This window comes from Ptychodera flava, chromosome 1 (genome assembly GCF_041260155.1).
Source record: "Ptychodera flava strain L36383 chromosome 1, AS_Pfla_20210202, whole genome shotgun sequence".
Taxonomy (NCBI): Eukaryota; Metazoa; Hemichordata; class Enteropneusta; family Ptychoderidae; genus Ptychodera; species Ptychodera flava.
In genome coordinates, this window is record NC_091928.1 from 33,262,830 (window position 1) to 33,283,627 (window position 20,798).

Genomic DNA, 20,798 nt, shown 5'->3' on the forward strand with positions numbered 1-20,798 from the left:
TCTAATTATTACTGATAATAACAGTAATAAATAGATGATTAATATTAATGAGCTTATGAATATTTATACTACTTATTAATATTAATGAATACGCCATCTTGTTACAAGTTACATGGAGCCACTACCACATCGTTAAGGCCTTTCAACCTCGCTCTCACCACAGGGTCCGGCGAGCAATATTCGTCTAGAAATTATGAATATGATCAATAAATGTCTTGTATTAATCTTTTTTTTCATTATACAAGCCTTACCTGTGTCTAGTGTGTGCCTATTACTTTACCCTAGCTATCTGTGGATAGTATTTCAAAGAAAACAGTCTATATCTGTTAATTGCCCTCCCTTATCCCTTCATTAATTTGTTCTGCCGATCGCCAACGCTGATCGCCAACGCGGGGGCTTATCGCCCTGACCAAATACCTCGTTAGCAGCTCATAAGGTAGTAGACGGACCTTATGAGCTGCTAACGAGGTATTTGGTCAGGGCGATAAGCCCCCGCGTTGGCGATCGGCAGAACAAATTAATGAAGGGGATTAGGGAGGGCAATTAACAGATATAGACTGTTTTCTTTGAAATACTATCCACAGATAGCTAGGGTAAAGTAATAGGCACACACTAGACACAGGTAAGGCTTGTATAATGAAAAAAAAGTTTAATACAAGACATTTATTGATCATATTCATAATTTCTAGACGAATATTGCTCGCCGGACCCTGTGCTCTCACATGTGTCATGCATTGAGCAGCCATACTTTCTGTGTGTAGCTACGAGATTCAGTTCCTGCTACGTCTATCTACAGTCACACCAGTGGAGCCAGTACGACATTCGGTAAGAGGTTTATTTTTGTATCCGTATTTAGAGCATGTGTTAACTTTGCGTGTACCGGAAAATATCTGTGAGTGAATGAGAGGTGAGAAGCTGTGTGCGGAAAGAAACGGCCTCGAAGGTTATCCAAAGCACGTCACTGATAAGTCGTGTCAAAACGTGTGGCAACATCTCACCACACATCGAGTATGCAGTATGGGCCCTAAATATGGTCTAGTTTAAAAAGAGTATCTAAATCTAAAAGGGATCGACTGTAATTGTGTTTCAATATTCACGGAGTTCATTCGAATAATGTTAGTCGCGTGATGACGACGCCATTGTTTTACAATTAGGGCTTGGGCGTGCATTAAAAACAACCGTTCCCCTGATTTCTGCCACACTTCACTTGAAATGATTCTTATAGTGGAAACTGAAAGTTCAACCCCGATTTTCGAGAATTTTTGGTTGTTTTTGGGCATCGTAACGTTTGTGGAGTATGAGTTGGGGGCCCCTGTAAGGTTGTGCCGTCACGGACATAGCGGAGTAAGCGAAATGTGGTGTTTACATGGTTCAAACTAGGATATATTTTCGTTTTAGCATACCGAGTCTGAAAACAAATGACCCTCCTGGTTCACTTTAGTAAATTACTATATCTTGTATTTTCACTGATATCGTGAAATTTGCCAAAAGACATTTAACACTTCTAAATAAACAACAATTATCAAACGTTTATAACCCATGTGTTGCAAAATGTAACTGGCGCATTTTTCTTTCCGACCATTGTACGGCGGTGCACGGACAGTGGGCTATCGCCACGGGAAATATTCACAATATAGCAAGGCATTTCTGTGTTCAACATATGACGGTCGATGAATTTCATTCGGTTGTAAAACGAATTTTAAAATTAACCCTCTGTGTCATAGTGTGGCGTTCAAATTATGGTCTGTTTTCAAAACATTTCAGTTTAAAATGTTGAAAAATGAAGTGTAGTCCACAGTTTGTTTCAACATATGCATATTTATTACTGGTATGTTATTTCATTTCAATAATATAGCCCATCTTTAGTGTGTATTTTTTTATTTCTTTAGTCCATATTGTTTAGCAGTGTTCTAAAATTTCTGAACAATTTGCAAATTATTCTGATGATATTTCAGATGCATATATTTGTGGTGATGATAACATAGTTGGTACTTTGTACAAAGATTGTAAATTTTGTGCAGTCCAGCTTCAATTGAAACATCAACTGATAATGGTGTATTAGTTTCCTATTGGATTTATATGTCAGAATTGCACAAATCTGTGCTGAATTAGAATAATGACACTGATCAAGAATCCCATCCGATTTCAGTTTTACAGTGGCTATTGGGAGAATGTTGTTCGCAGAGGAATGCATAAGGCCAAAAAAAAAAATTGTGTGTTTCCTGTAACATGCTCTTCAGAAATAGGGTAGGTAGGTAGGAAAATTTTTTTTTTTTTGGTAATTTTTTTTTCTCTGCAAAAAAGAAAATGGGAAAATTTTAATACCGTCAATTGAATTTCTCAACTCTTTAATGTAAGAAACAAGTAGCATTGACAATCAATGCACCGTGACATAGCTTTTGACATTTTGTGATGCAGATAAAGACTCTGTTGCTGCTTTTTGCTGCTGCTGATTGTTTACTTTTTGCCAAATGGGCGGTAAGTGATTGGCATTTTGCCAAGTTCATGGCATGCATTACACATAGGTAAGACAGTCTTGTATTGTTTTTTCAATTCAGCATCTATCTGTGCCTCATCACAACCACAGTGGGCACAGACATCTTTTTGTCCTACATCAGCTCCATAATACGGGATCTCTACTGGTACAGCACAGCTGAGATGTGGCCGCAAAGCAACTTTTTCATGTAGCCGATGGTCGGGTGGTGACAGCTCTGCACCACAGGTATAGTCATTCTCTGACATGAGGATTGCTAGCTTGATCTGATCAGTCTGAGACAACTTTGTCTTTGCATAGATGACACGTGGCTTTCTGCACTCAACACACTGCAGACTTGCCCTGGCAGTCTGAGCAGAAAATGTAATATTACTACACTGGGGTGATGCCCTTTGGACTGAAACACTTTCAGACTCTGATTGGGGGACTTCACTTTGACTTGACCTTTGCTTTGAGACTTTGGTCACAGTTAGAGAGGGTCTGTCATTTTCTGTGGTGTCTGTTCCCTTCACTTCAGAGTACTGTTTGTAGTGCTCTCCATTCTCTTGCAACACCGGATCAGGAAGCCATTCCAAGTCATCCATTACTGTCTTCTTTGGTGTACAGCACATGGTATCATCACATTTCCTGATTTGAAAGCAATATTGCCTCTGACGGCTATGCTTGTCCATCCAGCTTGTGTAGGACTTCACCTTTTGGGTGTGTGCTTTCTGTAGTTTGTCTGTAGCCAGATCTGGAAATGCTGCCTGCAAGTGCTGTTTAAGATGATCTATCTCTACATCAGCTACAGGGTCCATTGCCTGAATTGCTTCCTCTTTCAGTTTCAGCCTGGTAAACCTATTCCGTACAAGTGATTGTAGTGGTTCTACAACTTCTACCCACTTGTCTCTCAGGTCTGCCTGTTTCTTGCTACGCTCTCTGATGTCAGCCATTGATCCACACTTCTTAAGATTTGCTTCTCCTTTGTCATCACTCATTCGTCTCTCCAACGAACAGTTCTGTAATCCTAGGTTGAGGATTGACATCACTCGCTCAGCTGGGTTTGTCCAACTTTGCCCGGGTGCACAGCGAGCCAGAATCAACATATCAAGATCAAGCTCTCTGAACATGCAGAACGCTGCACATTTCACAGATTCTAAGGTGTTTCGATGATCCGTCCCTCCATCACTGTACTTCAGCAGAATGGTAGATTTGATATCATGTTGTCTGAATATCTTTGTTAATTGTGCTGCATGTCTGAAGGGAGTAGACTGTTGAAACACAGAGTCATTCACCACTGTGGTAACCTTACCACGGACAAATGACTTCTCTACATTCTCAGGAATGGTACACTGTAGGATAACTGATGGAGTGAGTGACGCTTTTGTCATATCATGATCAAGGGCGCAGAGTGTGGTGCCTGTAGGTGTAATAGTTTTTTTACCACGGACTCCAGTAGATACAGCATGTCCAGGTTCACCGAATGGTACTTTTGCTTTGTCATCACAGCAAAACATAACACACCTGTCCTTCAGTTCAGTAGCTTTATTCTTCAAATACTTAAATATGGCAGCACAATAATGATCGTCGGGATGTTCTACTCGTAGTTGCCTTCTCTGTATTTTGTATTGCACCTGGATACGTGATGTAAAGTTTAATGCAGCATGTGTGTATGGGTTTCTTGGTGCAAATTGAAGGCGTACAAGGCTCTTTGAAGGCACTGGTGTATTTTCAGGGCACAAGTCTTGTGCCTGCTTCATCATTTCTTTAAGTGAAATCCACTCTGACAGATGTGCAGTGTTGTGTCTTCTTTCATCAGCAGCTGTCACATTTTCAACAAGTTCTGCAAGTTTCTCAAAGAACACATCATATGTACCGGTGGGTCTGCCTGCATTCAGATGTCTCAAGTCTGCCACTAGGCCCTTTTCTCCCAAAAAGATCAATCGCAGTCGTTGCTGGGTCTCTGGGTGGGAAGCTGTTGAAGCATCTAGTGCAAGTTCCTTGTATATGAAATCAGCAACACTTGGCAACACACCAGTGATATTGTTCAATCTCTTCCGAAATAACTTTCTTTGGGATCTTGTGTGATATTCCTTAAAACGACCTTTAATCTTTGCCATCATCCTGGCAGACTCAGTTAACATCGCAACATCAGATCGACCTTCTGGTACTTGCACAATGCACACAGAAGTAAGACAAGATCCACCAGGACAATACCTGTATATATCTATTGGAACAGACACTTGAAGTTCAGTCAAATATCTGTGTTTTTGCATAGGATTTTGAAATGGCTGACTGAGATGTTTCTCTTCGTCAAAAAAGACAGGACAGGACAAACCAGCTGCTTTCACATCAGTATCCAACAGCCTGTATTTCTCTTTCACAAGGAAAGAAACTTTGGGCCGATGTTCAACTGTTGCATTCTCAGACACTGGTCTGACCGGGTGTTCAAGGCTCTGGTTCTTTTTCATCTCACTGTTCTGATGATCAAGGTGTTGTTGGTATGATGCAAGACAGTCTGCCAGTTGTTTTATTTCATTGTGTGCAGTTACCCAACTAGGTTTGCTTTTCATTACAGGTCTAAGTAAGATAGAATACAATGCCTGACTGTGGCTTTGAAGCTCTGAGCTAGAAAGCTGTTGGCACTTAGCTTTCTTTCTCTTGAAATCATTGTAACCATCATAGTCTTCAAATGCTTGTGGAATGGGTGACACACGGCTCTTTGTCAAGGAAGTATCATTGATAACTTGATGGTGGTTGGTAATATACCACAATGCATTACAGATGACCTAACAAAAGAAAAGAAGAACAAATTAATATTCATATATGTCAGGCAGGAGAAAGATATTTTATGTGTGTAGCTTTGTGATTTTTTAAGTTCAATTATATTTTACCTAACAAACATTAAAGCAGCCAGAACATAAGCTATAAAATGGAATCTTACCTATTGATAGTTATGTTCTGAAAGGAAAAAAGGAATGAAAAATGAAAACAAACATGTTAGAAAATAAATTAAATTGACAATAACACTAAAAAATAAATGTACAGAACATATATATTCTACCATAAAGTTCATGCAATGAAGCAAAATTAAAACAGTTACAATACTAAATTCATAATACATAGAAATAATTTCAAATATTTTATTGAACATTTTAAAACAGCATGCATACCATTTTCTTCATAAAAAATCAAAATGTACCTGCACAATGTAGGATCCAGTAGTTTTTGCAGATGCTTTGGGGAAATCCAATCCTTTTTCAACAAATTGTGTCACCAGTTTGTTGTACAATTCATCTTTTTTTGAAAGACCATCTTTAACACCAGCACTACAAACATAAAAAAATAATTTTATATCATTTGTGACCACGCAAAATATATAAATTCATTTTCATATTGCAATTTACACTTAACTTTTGTTTAGGTTTTAATATTACCAATAATTCTCTGTCTAAAAGAATTTTAATTTTTTTCCTTTTCGGTGACCTTCAAAAACATGCAATACATCGTGTTTGAAGTCACTGTTTATTTTCTGTGCATATTTTTCACGGAGACACACTATTTTTTCACAGAATTCATGTAGGGTTTGCCTACTAAAAACCCAAATAAAACTGGGTGAATCCACACAACAATTCGATCCTTTCACAGAGACATCAGTGACTTAAACCATCATCATTTTGGGGGGTTTGATCTCTGATATTTTTTAATTTAATGTGCCAACAAAATCCTGCAGCCATATGACTCTCTGGGTTACAACATACAGCTTACAATGTGGACTTGGGACAGGAGCAAAGTTGCATACGGAGCGCCCTCACGCGACAGGGCTTCACAACGTAAACACGTGCACATCATTGCACGTTCGACTGTGAAATTAATATTTAAAATCACACAGAAAATACGAATAAAACCAAGTTTAGCAATTTTCTATGCAGGGTCTTTACAAGTACAGCTGCAATGCCGTCCTGGTTGTGGCGAAGGTGACCGTGGAATTTTATCAGACAGTTTACGCCTGACGCTACTACCACTAGCATGGCCTCGCACTACAAGTACAATCGCATCACACATGACCGCTACATTCACAGTTAGTTCGGTACGCTGTTTATCAAACATTTAGCTTTACCTTGATGTCTTCTTCGGGGCAAATTCACGCCCACCGGCCATCAGAACTTGAAAAGCATTCATAGCCTTCTCCTTGGTTTCCTGGACCACATCTTGAAGTGATACCAGAGCTTTGTCTCCAGTACAAAGAAATCGTATCGACTTCACGCCAAAGGTTGAAGCAACTTCTCCCAGGAGAATGTTACTATCCACATCGAACCAGGGACCATTTGGTGATACAGAACACTGTATGGCAATTCGATATCCCACACAAACCTTGAAACCGGGGTGGTAGTCTTCTAATATTTCTTCTAAATTACGCCTGTGTTCCAAAGTTGTCAGCAAAGATATTTTTTCTTGAACGTGATCGCATTTCTCACATGTTACGGAAAACACGCTTGCACAAACTGTCGCCATCGTTGTTTAATGACGTCATGAAATCACGCGTGATTTAAAACTTTTCCCAGCCAATCTCGCGGGATTTGTTTTCAAGGTCCAAAAAAAGTTTAGGGTCGGGGGGTTTGAACTAGGGTAGGTCGGGTTACCGGAAACACACAATTTTTTTTTTTTGGCCTAATGTGCATTGAATGTAAAATCAAAATATTTAATATGAAATTTAAATCATTTTAGTGAATCATAGCTAGACAACCTATCTCTGACATATTTTTCTTTCTTTTGCAGTACTGGTATTCACTGTGTCTTTACTGCAGCTGCTAATTAAAAAAAGAGCCAAAATAAATCAGAATACACACACTTAGTACACAGACATTTGACAACAACATCCAACAGTGACATTGGACAATACATACTAACAAGCAGAGCTTGTTAGTTCTAGAATATACAGAATATTATCTCACATAGTGAGTGTCTGAATATTATTCTGAATTGTATTCCAAAGCACATTCTGAAAGTACTGTTCTGGAATATACAGAATATTATCTCACATAGTGAGTGTCTGAATGTTATTCTGAATTGTATTCCAAAGCACATTCTGAAAGTACTCTTCTGAATATCCAATTACAGTACCTTCTGAATACTTTCTAGAAATACTGAGCTTTTCATAGTTCACATATGCAAGTATTTTGAACTATCATTGATAGTGAAGGCATTGGACAATAAACATTTAATATTTACGTGCATTATATATTTAATTGAACTTGACATTTTAGAAATACACTGACAAATATGAAAACAAAAAAGAAAAGTCAAAAAGCATCAAACTTTGCAAAGACATTATACATGGAGAGCCGAAGGTCTTCCCCAAAAAGCCAATATGAGATTGTCTCAATCAGAGGTGATGGCAATTGTCTATATCATGCTATAAGTTATGGGATGATTACACTGTCGCGTGACTATAATATAATAATAATAATAATAATAATAATTTATTGTTTAAAGACCACTACACACCTTGTCTCAGTGGTCTGTACATTACAGAAAATTACTGGAAGAACTAAAATAAACGCAGAAAATACAAAATAACTCACAGAGGAAAGAGTGTAATTAAAAACAATCGATAAAATCAAGCAAGCTAAAATCTAGACTAAAGGAACCTACCTAAAAACAGCAAAGAAAGTATTTTAAACAATTTCACTAAAAATGATAAAAAATAAATAAACTATAAAACATGCAGGTAAAAATTATATCCAAGTCAACAGTAGCATTGACGAAAAATAATGGTTTTAAGAGACTTCTTAAAAAGAGCGAATTTCTTTATCATCCGAAGTTCGGGCGGCAAACTATTCCACAGTTTAGGGGCATACACGCTAAAAGCTCTGTCACCATATGTTCTAGAAAGTTGTTTCCCGTGATCTTTGACAGAAAAGGGATTCAATCTTACACCGACACTCCTTCTGGTATTATGTATTGGGATATCAATTGTTACTAGATCTGATAAGTAATTTGGAACGAATTCATCTTGATGGACAATTTTAAAAGTACCTTCTATGCTATTCAAGTTTAGTCAAATTTCACATTCTTTGCCACTGCACCATCTCCCTAATACATACTGATGACCCACGTGTCCACTCAAGTCTCACTTTGATTCATCTACCATCAGTACATTCTCACGAACCAGAGCAATAATTTCCGCTCCGCTGACCTACGCAAAATCTCTTGAGGGGTAGGGCTGAGCTGTTGCCGTAAAGAGGCGTGGTTTACGACGATGCCATCTGCATGGAAAGTTCAGTTTTTAGTCCCCACGGACACCGTCCGGGGGGACTTATTCTTGACCGCGGAGTGACGTCACTTTCACCTCAAGCACGCGAGTGAGGTGAAATGGGATTTGACTATACAGGACAGTGAACAATGCAGAAATTATGTGACAAAGTACAGAACTTAGTGTTTATCATTGACATAATGTTGAAACTTTGAATACTGTTGTAAATGTTGAAAAATCCACACTTCATATTTTGTTCTCACGGCAGTGTGACGCAAAAATGACGTAAAAATCCGCAAGTTCCCGGATGTCCGCGGTCAAGAATAGGTTTGGTCATGTCCGTGCGTGCGTCCGTGCGTGCGTCCGTGCGTCCGTCCGTTCACGCAGATATCTCAGAGATGCCCAGGTCAATTTCTTTCAAAACTTTGCACAAGGATAGTAGCCTACCCCATACAGATGCACGTCGATTTGTTTCACAATGCGATCAAATTTGGTCGTGTTAGAGGACTTTTTAGTTTTCACCTCCATAGACTCCCATGTATAAGGCAGTCCATAGACTCCCATGTAGAAGGCAGTCCATAGACTCCCATGTATAAGGCAGTCCATAGACTCCCATGTATAAGGCAGTCCATAGACTCCCATGTATAAGGCAGTCCATAGACTCCCATGTATAAGGCAGTCCATAGACTCCCATGTATAAGGCAGTCCATAGACTCCCATGTATAAGGCAGTCCATAGACTCCCATGTATAAGGCAGTCCATAGACCCCCATGTATAAGGCCAAGAAAAATAAAAATTTAGTTCTCATCGTATTCATATTGCAAAAAGGATGCAGTGACACAGTTTTCAGTCCCAACGGATGAAGTCCAGGTGGCTAATAGATTGGGTCATGTCCGTCCATGAGTCCATCCGTGAGTCCACCCTTTCACGCAGATATCTCAGATATTTTGACAAAAAGTCACGTGACCTCGGTGACCTTTGACCTCAAATATACATATTTGTCCATAACTCAGGAACCACAAGTGGTACACCCTTCATATATGGTATGATGGACACAGCTTATGACGCCACATATTGTACCTCATTAATTATGTGCATATCTAATTTTGAGCAAGCCAATAGAGCTAGAGGTCTGATTTTTGGTATGTAGGGATAACTTAGCAATACAATTTTTTTGACAAAATGTCATGTGACCTCGGTGACCTTTGACCTCAAATATACATATTTGTCCATAACTCAGTAACCACAAGTGCTACACTCTTCATATATGGTATGATGGGACACCTTATGACGCCACATATTGTACCTCATTAATTATGTGCATATCTAATTTTGAGCGAGTCAATAGAGCTAGAGGTCTGATTTTTGTATATAGGGATAACTTAGCAATACAATTATTTTGACAAAATGTCACATGACCTCGATGACCTTTGACCTCAAATATACATATTTGTCCATAACTCAGGAACCACAAGTGGTGCACCTTCATATATGGTATGATGGGAGACCTTATGATGCTTCATACTGTACCTCATTAATTACGCATATATTTAATTCTGAGCAAACCCATAGAGCTGGATGCACACATATGCACATAGATTTGTTCTGTGATACGATCCAATAAGGCCGCCATGTTGCCATTTTATTACGATTCTTTCATGTCCTGAACTACAGCTCAGACATGTATCAAGCGAATTTATTCAAAAGTATTTTTATCACAGACCTAATGAAGAGGACTCTATCCTCTCTGAGGACCTGTAATCAAAGTACCCATTAACAAGTGGGGACTGTGTCATCAACGATGACTTGTTGTGTAAAGACTGCTGTTCCAATAAGCTCATTCACATCTGTATCTTTTTGATGATTTTTATGCCCATGGCGTAGAAAAGGGACTTTGTCTGCAGTGAGCCCCCTTGGGTATTGGGACAGGATTTTGACTCCAGAGTGATATCTTTGGTTGAAATTAAATAATTTAAAAATATTGTGGCTGACATAAAGAAACATCAAGGAATTTCCTACATGCAATTGTTTGAACATATAGGTCACAATTCATGAAAACTCTTCTCTCAACCTAATGTAGATTGTATCAGTATCTGTTAATACATGAGCCTTCATGATCAGAGATCTCAAATAAACATTCTCACCTCACTGATCTATTTTATAATGCCATGTTGTTAAAAGAGTATACTGTATTATCAACTTACAAGAATGTTTTGTCTCTTTCAGGCAAAGTGGTACTGCTTGTGAGTAGTAAATGGAATAATGATGTTGACAGACTGGCAATTGTTAACAAGATACTGGCTTTCACTTTGGCCGGAAAAGGAGCAGAGACATATTCCACGTCGTTAGAAGTGTCTGACAAGGAATTCACGAACCATGAAGAGGGTGGTGCCAGTGTCAGCGTCATACATCCTCCCAAAGGAATTGTAGCTATGCTGGCAAACAGTAAACCAACCATAGATTGGCTGTCAACCCTGTATAACAGTGTGTTTCCACAGCTGGCCAAGTCATTGAAGGGTAAGGTAGATGTAGTGGTGGGACACCTTGTCCTGGGAGAAGATAAAGCCCTCGCTGAGGCTTGCACCCGAATCAGAGAGAGTATTGCGCCGAAAGCAAAGTTTATTCTTTTTAATCACGAAATTCCAGAAGAAGTTGGAGAACCCAACTTTGAAACAAACGCTGTACAGTATGCAAGACAAGCTGACGTAATCTTCTCCATCGGTGACCGTGTTTATGAGCACTTCAAGCTGAAGTACAACATACCGGTACTATCTGACAAACTACATTTCCGCTACTATCCTGGTCTCATGGAGCTGTTCACAAAAATGAAGTTGAAACCTCCACCAGAAGGCAAGCAACAGATCTTAACAATCTGCAATGTCCAGACAGGAGATGATTTTAAGAAATATGAAGTCATCGCCAAGGCAATGGGAAAAGTGGCAGACAAGTATTATAAATTATGTTTGCGCATTCCGGTATGGCATTTATACGGAGTAAAGAGTGACATAGGGAATAGATTTCAGCAGTACGTGCAGAAGACTGGGAATTCAAGTAATCTCGAGATAAACCTTGCAAGTTCATTTTTAGTGCAGGATATGAAAACTTGGATGCAGCAAAGTATCCTTCTGGTGGCACCGGAGAAAAAGGACCCCTTCAACTTCCCGGCGTATTTTGCTCTTCAGGCAGGATTTCCAGTCCTTGTGCCATCCTGTTCTGGTATTGCAGATTTCCTTGATAATGTATTCCCATTATTCAGGGACAACATCTGTGTTTATGTCGGAGTGCAATCCAGATCAGTCAATGAAGACAGTGAAATGTGGGCTAACAAAATCATACGGAATTGCAAAATCCAAACATGCCTTCAAGGTAGCTGCAGACCTGAAAAAGGATCTTATCAAGAAGCTTGAAGCCTTCCAAGAGGAGTTCTTCTGGCAAAGCTTTGGTGTCTCAGGTAATCAACGTGTTTTACTGAACATTCCATCATAAAGATCATTGTTCTCCCTAAGGCTTTGACTAAATGTGCAACTTAGGCTTTGATGCCCGAAGGGTACAGTGACCAAAGAGGCAGCCATGTTGCATCTTCTGTATATTTGCTAATTTATCGAGTTGAGTAAATCTGGTCATGAACACAATGTACCCTGAAACTACACGTATACATGTACCGTATATGTACTGTGTGTTGGTAGCTACTGCGCCACCAAGGAGCACTATAACTCAAAACACTGATTCAGAAGTAAAATTGGCACTCAGCTAGAGATTGCACATTCACCCCAAATGTTGATGTTTATCATTACCAAGCTAATATCAATCAAAATGACTGAAACTAAGGTTGTGGAAAACATGAAATTTCATAGCAATGGCAGTCAGTGACACTGTGCAAATAGCATGCAAATAAGTCTAAGCGGGAATACTGATAAGGATAAAACATTTGTATTTTTGTATTGATAAGACCATTTTTTAAATGACTCTGCATATATTTCTCCAATAGAGGGGTCGAATGAGAATGATGAACTTGACTCTACTGCAGCAGATACAAATTCTAGTGGTAACCAACCAGCAACACCTACTACCACTGGGGCAGTTACATCAGAGAGCGACGAAGGCTTCACTCATGAGGGACTTGTAGAGATTGGTAGAGAGACATGTGCAGCGTCTCCTACCTCTCCCCACACTCACAACCAAGAAACAAACGACCAGCCAGTGTGTTTGAAACTCCATCACCAAAGGTTGCAGCCATTGGCAACAGAGAACTGGTACGCCAACAAGACCAGCAGGTTGCCGAAACCAGCAGGCAAAGTGCAGGACAACTGTCATTGGACAGAGGGAGAGCACCTGGGAGAAGTGTAAACCAGGTGAGATATTAATCTGGTTAACTTGTTGCAACTTTATGAATCATTCTCTGCCTTTCTTCTGAAGCATGTTTCTGTAATACATTTTTTATGCTAAGTTCACTGAGTTCAACTGTTGGCAAACATATCACATCATTAGTGAGAGGAGAGAAGCAGAAATGGAGTGAGATCAAAGGGATACATGTATGGTACATAAATGTCATTTTAGAGACAAGTTTACACGGTGTTGTTGAAACGTCTTCAACCTTATGCAGTGGACAGTGTACTAGGGAATCATTGTTTCTGTGAAACATACATTTGGAAAGTAACTTTATCACTCCAAATCCCTGTGGCAAACTTAATATGCAAAATTTTGTTGAACACACTTGACATTTTATGTGACATACATGTAAGTGTGCAGGTTTGTGCTTAAAGTGGCCATAAATGTAATTTTCCATTTAAATCTGTACACCAGGAAATATCAAGCAGTAAAGTGTGGGCCAAAAAGATAGCAGAGCTGAATAAGGAAGAGGAGGACTTCATACAGCTGGAAACCTACAAAATTGGGAAGGAAGACTATCTCATTAATGAAGGGTGAGCCTCACTGCTACTCCATGTTTTCTGCTCTTTTTCTGCCATTTCCTGATATAATTCTTACATAACACTTCCATAGAGGAAAGTCAAACCATAAAATTGTCAACACAATTATTGGTCCCTGAGTCTCTGTGATAATTTCTTAATGCTTTTGGTGTATTTTTGTTTTTATTCTTCTCTTGTGCGCTCACATGAATTTACGGGAAAATAAGAAGACTTGATCACACTCATTGTCTGTTTGTTTCCACATCACATTTTCGCGATGATTTCATCGATCGTGTCTAAAACAGGGGTCAAATATATGCATGGTCACCCATTCATTCAGTATCTTTCAACATGTCAAACAATATATAAGAAGTATCTCATATCAAACAAAATTCATGAAAAATAGCCGACTTTGTCCCTATACTTCACATCAAACTCATGCATGAATATTGAACACAATCTGAACTTTCAATCACATTATCTTTATGAACTGGCATGCCTTGATCATATTGATACTAATAGACAACCAGAGCGAAAAGAGAGCAAAACTCAGTGAGAATTTCCAAGATTAACTGACAAGGTATTTTATATCGCTGTTTCAAATCAAACTGATTACACAATCCTTCGATACAGAAGTAACATTTTGGTGACATTTCCGCTTGAAACATTCATGTACCTTGAACTAAAAATAAACGTGAAACAAGACATCATGTATGCTGCCGTTTAACAGCATGGTGTGAACAGTGACCTGACAAGTGCATTGGCTGCATGTAAAAGTAACTCGGCTTTCCAAGATCAAACAGTCCGTATTTTGTAAAAACAACAATTTAGCAGCGAAAATTGTTATAGTCACTTACCATATAAAACTCTTCAAAGATGAAAGGATAATTTGCTGAAACAACTGAAATTGCCTGTGTACGAGGATGACAACCTACAAAGCTATGTCGTGAAAATGAATAAAAATAAACAAACAAGTGGACATGTCTGCCGAGTGGGGGACACAGATTCATAAAGATGCTGGAATATCATGTCATTTTCCTTAGGATGCTGTCACAGGGTTTTCTATGTCCCATGTTTTAACATCTTTTAATAGTTTTTTTGATCTAAAAAGTAATTTATTAACTTTGATGACCTATTAAAATCTGAAATCAGTGGAAGGGCTTATACCGGTATTTGGACGAGTAACGGTAGTACTATGGCGAAAGACTCCCCAAAAAGTCTAACAATTTACATCAGTACAATAGAACAACATTGAACAAAGTGAACGAACATTACAAATTGTGAGTGGCCAGTTTGGCAATTGTTTCAACTGTTTGGAGTCACCATTGAGTGAATCAATTTACCATTTAGCCATCTGGTGAGCAGTAGGGCGAACACTGATCATTGCTCTTCCATACATTTGTTGAAAAGTAAACGTCTGTGCATTTCTTTGTTTTTGTTTTGTTTTGGGTTTTTTTTAGACAAGATGGAACCAGAGTTTTTCTTGGATTGGATAGTCAGGCTTTGGCGGTTGCTGTGAAACGGATATTATACAGCGAAGCCGAAATATTATCTAGAAATAACATAGAACATAAATTGATCAATATCCAGGCATCAGGTCATCTCCAAACATTGTCAAGCACTATGTAAGTATGATTTCAGCAAGAAGTAGTTAAAAGGCAATGGTCACTTTATAATTGATGTGGTTAGCGTTGCTTCTTCTGTCACAGTGGTTTTTTGTTAGCTCCCATATATGCATATGTATATATGCAAATGGGAGGTATTCTTATAAGGTGGAAAATGTCGTCTGTATGTATGTATGTATGTACGTATGTATGTATGTACCTGTATGTATGTATGTATGTATGTATGTATGTATTGATGTATGTCCGTCCACATCAAAAACTCCTAAACCGTAGCACCTACTGTCTTAGTATTTGGTGTACAGGTGCACCTAGGGGTGGAGATGTGAATTTGTTCAAATGAACATGTCAGTGCCAAAAATATGCAAATGAGGGGAAAAAAGGAAAAATCATGCAAATGGCTAAAACTCAGTAAGCATTGGTCAGATTTGGTTGAAACTTGGTATGCAGATTTCTTTAGGTGTTCTAAATTATGTGTGCAAAAATTGGGATGAAATTTGCATGTTTGTATTTTTAGGGTATTTTTTCCTTTTTTAGTCAAAAAATCTTGTTCTCTGAAATCGCTCGTCTGATTGCTATGAAACTTAATATTCATGTTCCTCAGGATGACCTCAGTCATGCTTGTACAAATTGTATTGATATTGTCATATTTGTAATTTTGGGGCAATTTTCCCAATTTTTGATAAAAAATTTTTTTATCCAAAAACTACTGATTTGATAGCTTTGATATTTGGTATACAGGTATCTAAGATTAATCTCAATATAATGTATTGAAGGTATGTTGAAACTGGCAATTTTTATTTTATTTTGGGGCAATTTTTGCCTTTTTGGTCAAAAAATTTTCTCCTAAAACTTCTGATCTGGTAGCTTTGATATCTAGTGTACAGGTTCCTAGGGTTTATGTTAATTAGATATATTTAAAATTAGGATGAAATCTGCAATTTTGTATTTTGGGGGGGGGGCAATTGTTTTCATTTTTGGTAAAAAATTTGTTTCTCAAAATTTAATAGGTCTGATTGCTTTGATATTTAGTAAACCAGTTCTTAGGGTTTTGTTAGCTCATATTTGGTTTTGTATATAAATACCAAAAAGAGCTTATATGATGAGTCTGAGTCTGTATATTTGTGGGTATGTGCGGATGTATGTCCGTCACACACAAAGGCTCCCATACCGCCAAAGCTACCATCTCAGTATTTGGTGTACAGGTAGATGCAGGGGTTGAGATGTGAATTTGTTCAAATGAACATGTCAGTGTCAAAAATGTGCATATGAGGTAAGAAAAAGCGAAATCCTGCAAATGTGCAGGAGTGATGGCCAGTGTCTGAAACAGGCTTGAGTCATTTCCTGTCATTGTTTATGAACTGTTACATATTAACAGACCAGATCAAACCATAGACAGTAGAGGGGGAAGACTGTCTATGGTCCAACTAAGAGGGACTAACTGTTTCTGCTATGCATGTTGCTAAAGTTGAACTCCAGTACCTAAAGTTTCAGACCTTATTTACTTTTGTCATTCTTTTTTGCTGGTTTAAATATTTCTTGTTGTTTTTCTGGTTGTACTGTGCAGAAATCATTGTCATAACATCAGCGTAGAATTTTCCTGCTCTGAACAGATAGAAACAATATGTATTGTTGATCTTTGGTACCCATACTGGTATATAATATACCAATTCTGATCAAATTTGAGCGACACCGAATAATTGCGGTATTTTTAATAAGATATATTGAAATTAAGTTGAAATCCGGAATTTTGAATTTTTTGGGCAACTTTGCGAACTGTCAGTGTTATTGGGATATCTTTCATTTTGTATTTTTAAGATTTTTTTTGGTAATTTTATACCTACTGGAACTAAGAGTATATAATGTGGTGATTTAGTAAGCATTTGATATGGTAAACTGTATTGGTGTTGAACGTTGAAATGCAGTAAAAAAATCCTGGCAGATTTTGAAAAAATTCCAAACAAATGCCAATAAAAAATTCAGCCAGAGAAGGTTTGACAAAAAGAAAAGATGGGAGAGTGGGGAAAAAAGAATGTACAATGGATTGGATAAAAAAGATAATGTACCTCATCGATCTTCCAGACACCGTCCCTTATCAAATGGTCCACCCCGATGTATTTTTGTGCGCAATTAACCATGCAGTGTATTTTAGTTTAAGATGTCAAGTTAGGTAAGGATTCGAAAGGAATAGTCAAGTTCACCACAGTTTAACTTTATCTCTTGTGTCATCATCCTTGTGTAATTGGTTAAGTTTGTAAGTTGTTCCAGATGTGGATGCACCAGCTGTTCTGGAAGAAAACAATGTTTACTTTTCCATGTAGGGTTTCTGAGCTGATGATTGTATGTTGAAATTTCTCCATGTATCTGGTGTATGGGCAAAGTGTAAACATTGGTTGCATGTTATGTATTTCAGTCTACATGTATGTCAAATATTTAAGTGAAAAAATCAAGAACAGTTTGCTGTGTGCTTGTAAAAGATAACATATTTGTCAATACATAGACTGCCTTGCAGATTGATTGTCTTAAAGATTATCACAGAAGTAGAAAAGGGAAAGAAACTAATCAAATTGCTGTAACATATTCACTCTCAGTGCCTATATAGCCTATACTTAACTATTTTATCATTACATTCAGCTGTTTGTTATATCTTTATCACTCTCCATGGGCCAAGGCACTTGGGGTCAATGTCATCACTCTGTGCCAGTCTGTGTATGTCAGTCTGTCTGTATATGTATGTCCATGTTTCATACAATTGTTGACTTGTTTTGATAAATATATGGGAGCGAACAGTGATGTTGTCACTATTTTTTTTTACAGATCCTGTGCATTAATGAATGGGCCAAATATCAAAATCATTTCAATATGCAAAAGCACCATTTGAACACCAATGAAATTCAGAGCATAACTGTGCCTTTTGTTTCGAAGTACCAATAGAAATGTAAATAGTGAAAAGACTGCATCAGATCTGTTGATTGTGCTGTAAAGACCTTGTGTTTTCAGTGTAAGACAAAATTATGACAATATTCCCTGAAATTTCAAGAAATTACAAAGACTTTGAAGAAGAAAAACGTATGCTAATCTTGAATCAACATTTTTGTTTTGTCTAGTATTGCATTGCCTTTTAAGTGGTACCAGTACAGTACCACAGTGCCTGTTCATAGTGTTTATCAGATTAAAGAGGGTTGTCCTAAATCTTATCATGGTTGTGTTAAACAGGATGTCCTCAGAGATGACAATGGTTACTTTATTTATGTTGTGATCGAACTGTGTGAGAAAACTTTGCATGATCACCTTGAAGAACTGATCGAGGAAAACTTTCTACGCAGTAAGGCAAAACAGCTGGTTATGGACATGTTACATGGGCTGCAGTGTCTCCATCGTGAAGGAATTGTCCACAGAGATCTGAAGGTGAGTGAAAAACTAGTCAATATTTTCAATTGTCCCTCGTATACTGTATGTATTGTGATGAAGACAGTCCAAGGGCTGGACTCTTTTGCCTCTCTTTGTTGCGTTGGAAGTCTTTACATTGCACGGTATGCCGTTGGCAATAGGGACATGAGATGATGGGTATAATGCTTTTAGGACTAACAGTCTCACTATACCTCGCTCGATGTTTAAAAGGTTGTTAAATGTGTGATATGCTTGAAGTTGCACTTTTCTTGAAAATGTCAATGTAGTTGCATGATTATCACAGCTCTGAAAAGTATTAAGTACCTGGGATTGTAAGAACAGCGCAGCCATTGGAAGGGCCTTTCAACCATATGAATCGCAGTTCCTTAATACCTAGTTTGACTGAAACAATTTTTTGGGTTATTACATGAAGTTTGGGTGATACCGGGTAGTATTTGAGTGATGTGTCCGTATTTTGACCAGTTAGGCAGCAACAAGTCAAAATGTACATACCGGTATATCACGAGAATATGACTTGGTATCACCCAAACTTCGTATAATAACTGCTGTATCATACATGCATGCTTTGGTTATGACTGTTTTCCTACGGACGTTCTGAAATTAGCGATGAAATCAACTGAAATCGATCTTGCTTGCCCCTCGCTGTACTCATAAAAAGTTCTTTGCTATGGAGTGATGATCGACAACCGTATCACTTCTTTTTATTACCAGTGTTCCACTGTTGGGCCATCATACTTCAAGGGAGGGTTTATGCCACTTTTAAAGTGAACAATTTCAACATTAAGATGTCGACACAGATAGGTTTTCACAAATTGAAGAACATTTATTTTGAGCTTAAAAGGGCGGTGGATGTAAAACATAGGCTGGAGTCTGTAAAATGAGTGTGTTTTTTTCTGTTCTGAACAACCTTATCCCTTAAAATACTCACGCCACCCACCAGCGTTCGATTTCAAACTCGATTGATTATGAACAGCTGAGAGCATAGAGTTAGGGCAAGCAGCTCTGCGACATCTATGAATGCACAGTGGATGTAATAGCCGTACCAGTCACTTTATCTCCATGAATTATACATGTCCTCAGACGTCAAATATGCCGAATTTACCATCTTAGAAAGGAATTTGTGAGCGGGTTAGGGAAAACATGAAGTAAGTACACTTTAAGCAGTAGCTTCGTAACTCGTTCTTAAAAACTATCTACTGTTGATTGACCAATCAGAGTGCTCAATTCAGGGTGTTTTATTTACTCGTAAAGCCTTGGTCACCAAATTCCAGAAACAAATGACAGCGCCATAGTAAAGTACTGTCCAATCAAAAGTGAACATGTCATATTCTGTAGACCTTTTGGTACGTTTTTTCCCTAATATTCAAATTTGGCAACACAGCGGAAACCAGCTGCAACACAAAATCTGCGGGGGTACAAACATAAACTAATGTGCCCTAGGGCATTTATAGGACGTTCCATTACATTGGAAGGCTATTTCACAAATACAAGTTTTAATTCATATCCTAAACATGTTACATTGACAAAGGGACGGTTGGCGTAAACACATTGAAAACAAAATGTATCAGTTAGGGTGATAGTTTTTAAGTCGGATAAAACCCTCGTACTCGGGCTCTTCTGGTATATAAAGTCCAACTCAACGATAAAATGTCTCGGCCTGCGGCCTCGACATTTTATCGTTGGGTTGGACTTTATATACCAGAAGAGCCCGACTACAAGGACTTTATCCTATACATGATTATGATGCTGTATGAATAAAACATTTCAAAGGTATTTACATCGTCTGCTCATATATTTTCGTTACTGGCTTGCCAAAATAGAACTAAACAACTTTTACAACCTAAACGAAGTTGACTTTCCCTAATATTTCAAATTACATGTATATCATAAAAACCTGCACCGGACACAATCCATGCCCTGTGAATCTCACTGACAGGTACAAATTGGAAATATAACAAGTGCACCTCCTCTGTCGCGAGTATTTTCAGTGCGGGTGGATTTTTGTGGCTCATTTATGGCTATAAACGATGTAATTGAAAACCTAGATACTTAAACTCATAAACAGAAAACTTAATTGTCATATAGCGATTTTATCATGATGCGCTGTCAACCGGGACCGTAATCTTCAG

General features: G+C 38.2%; 1 protein-coding gene across 1 annotated transcript; it reads right to left on the reverse strand.

The window, feature by feature from the left end:
• Positions 1–1,901: 1,901 nt before the first annotated feature.
• On the reverse strand, positions 1,902–7,143 carry LOC139135608 (uncharacterized). Its single transcript, XM_070703092.1, has 4 exons — positions 6,594–7,143; positions 5,676–5,802; positions 5,418–5,434; positions 1,902–5,262 (listed from the first exon to the last, which is right to left on the reverse strand). The coding sequence occupies exon 4, from the start codon at positions 5,044–5,046 to the stop codon at positions 2,458–2,460; it is 2,589 nt and encodes an 862-aa protein (XP_070559193.1). The 5' UTR covers positions 5,047–5,262; positions 5,418–5,434; positions 5,676–5,802; positions 6,594–7,143; the 3' UTR covers positions 1,902–2,457.
• Positions 7,144–20,798: the final 13,655 nt, after the last annotated feature.

Coding starts and splice junctions, on each gene's coding strand:
- LOC139135608 (XM_070703092.1), bottom strand. CDS start 5,046: ATGAAAAGCAAACCTAGTTGGGTAACTGCACACAATGAAATAAAACAA.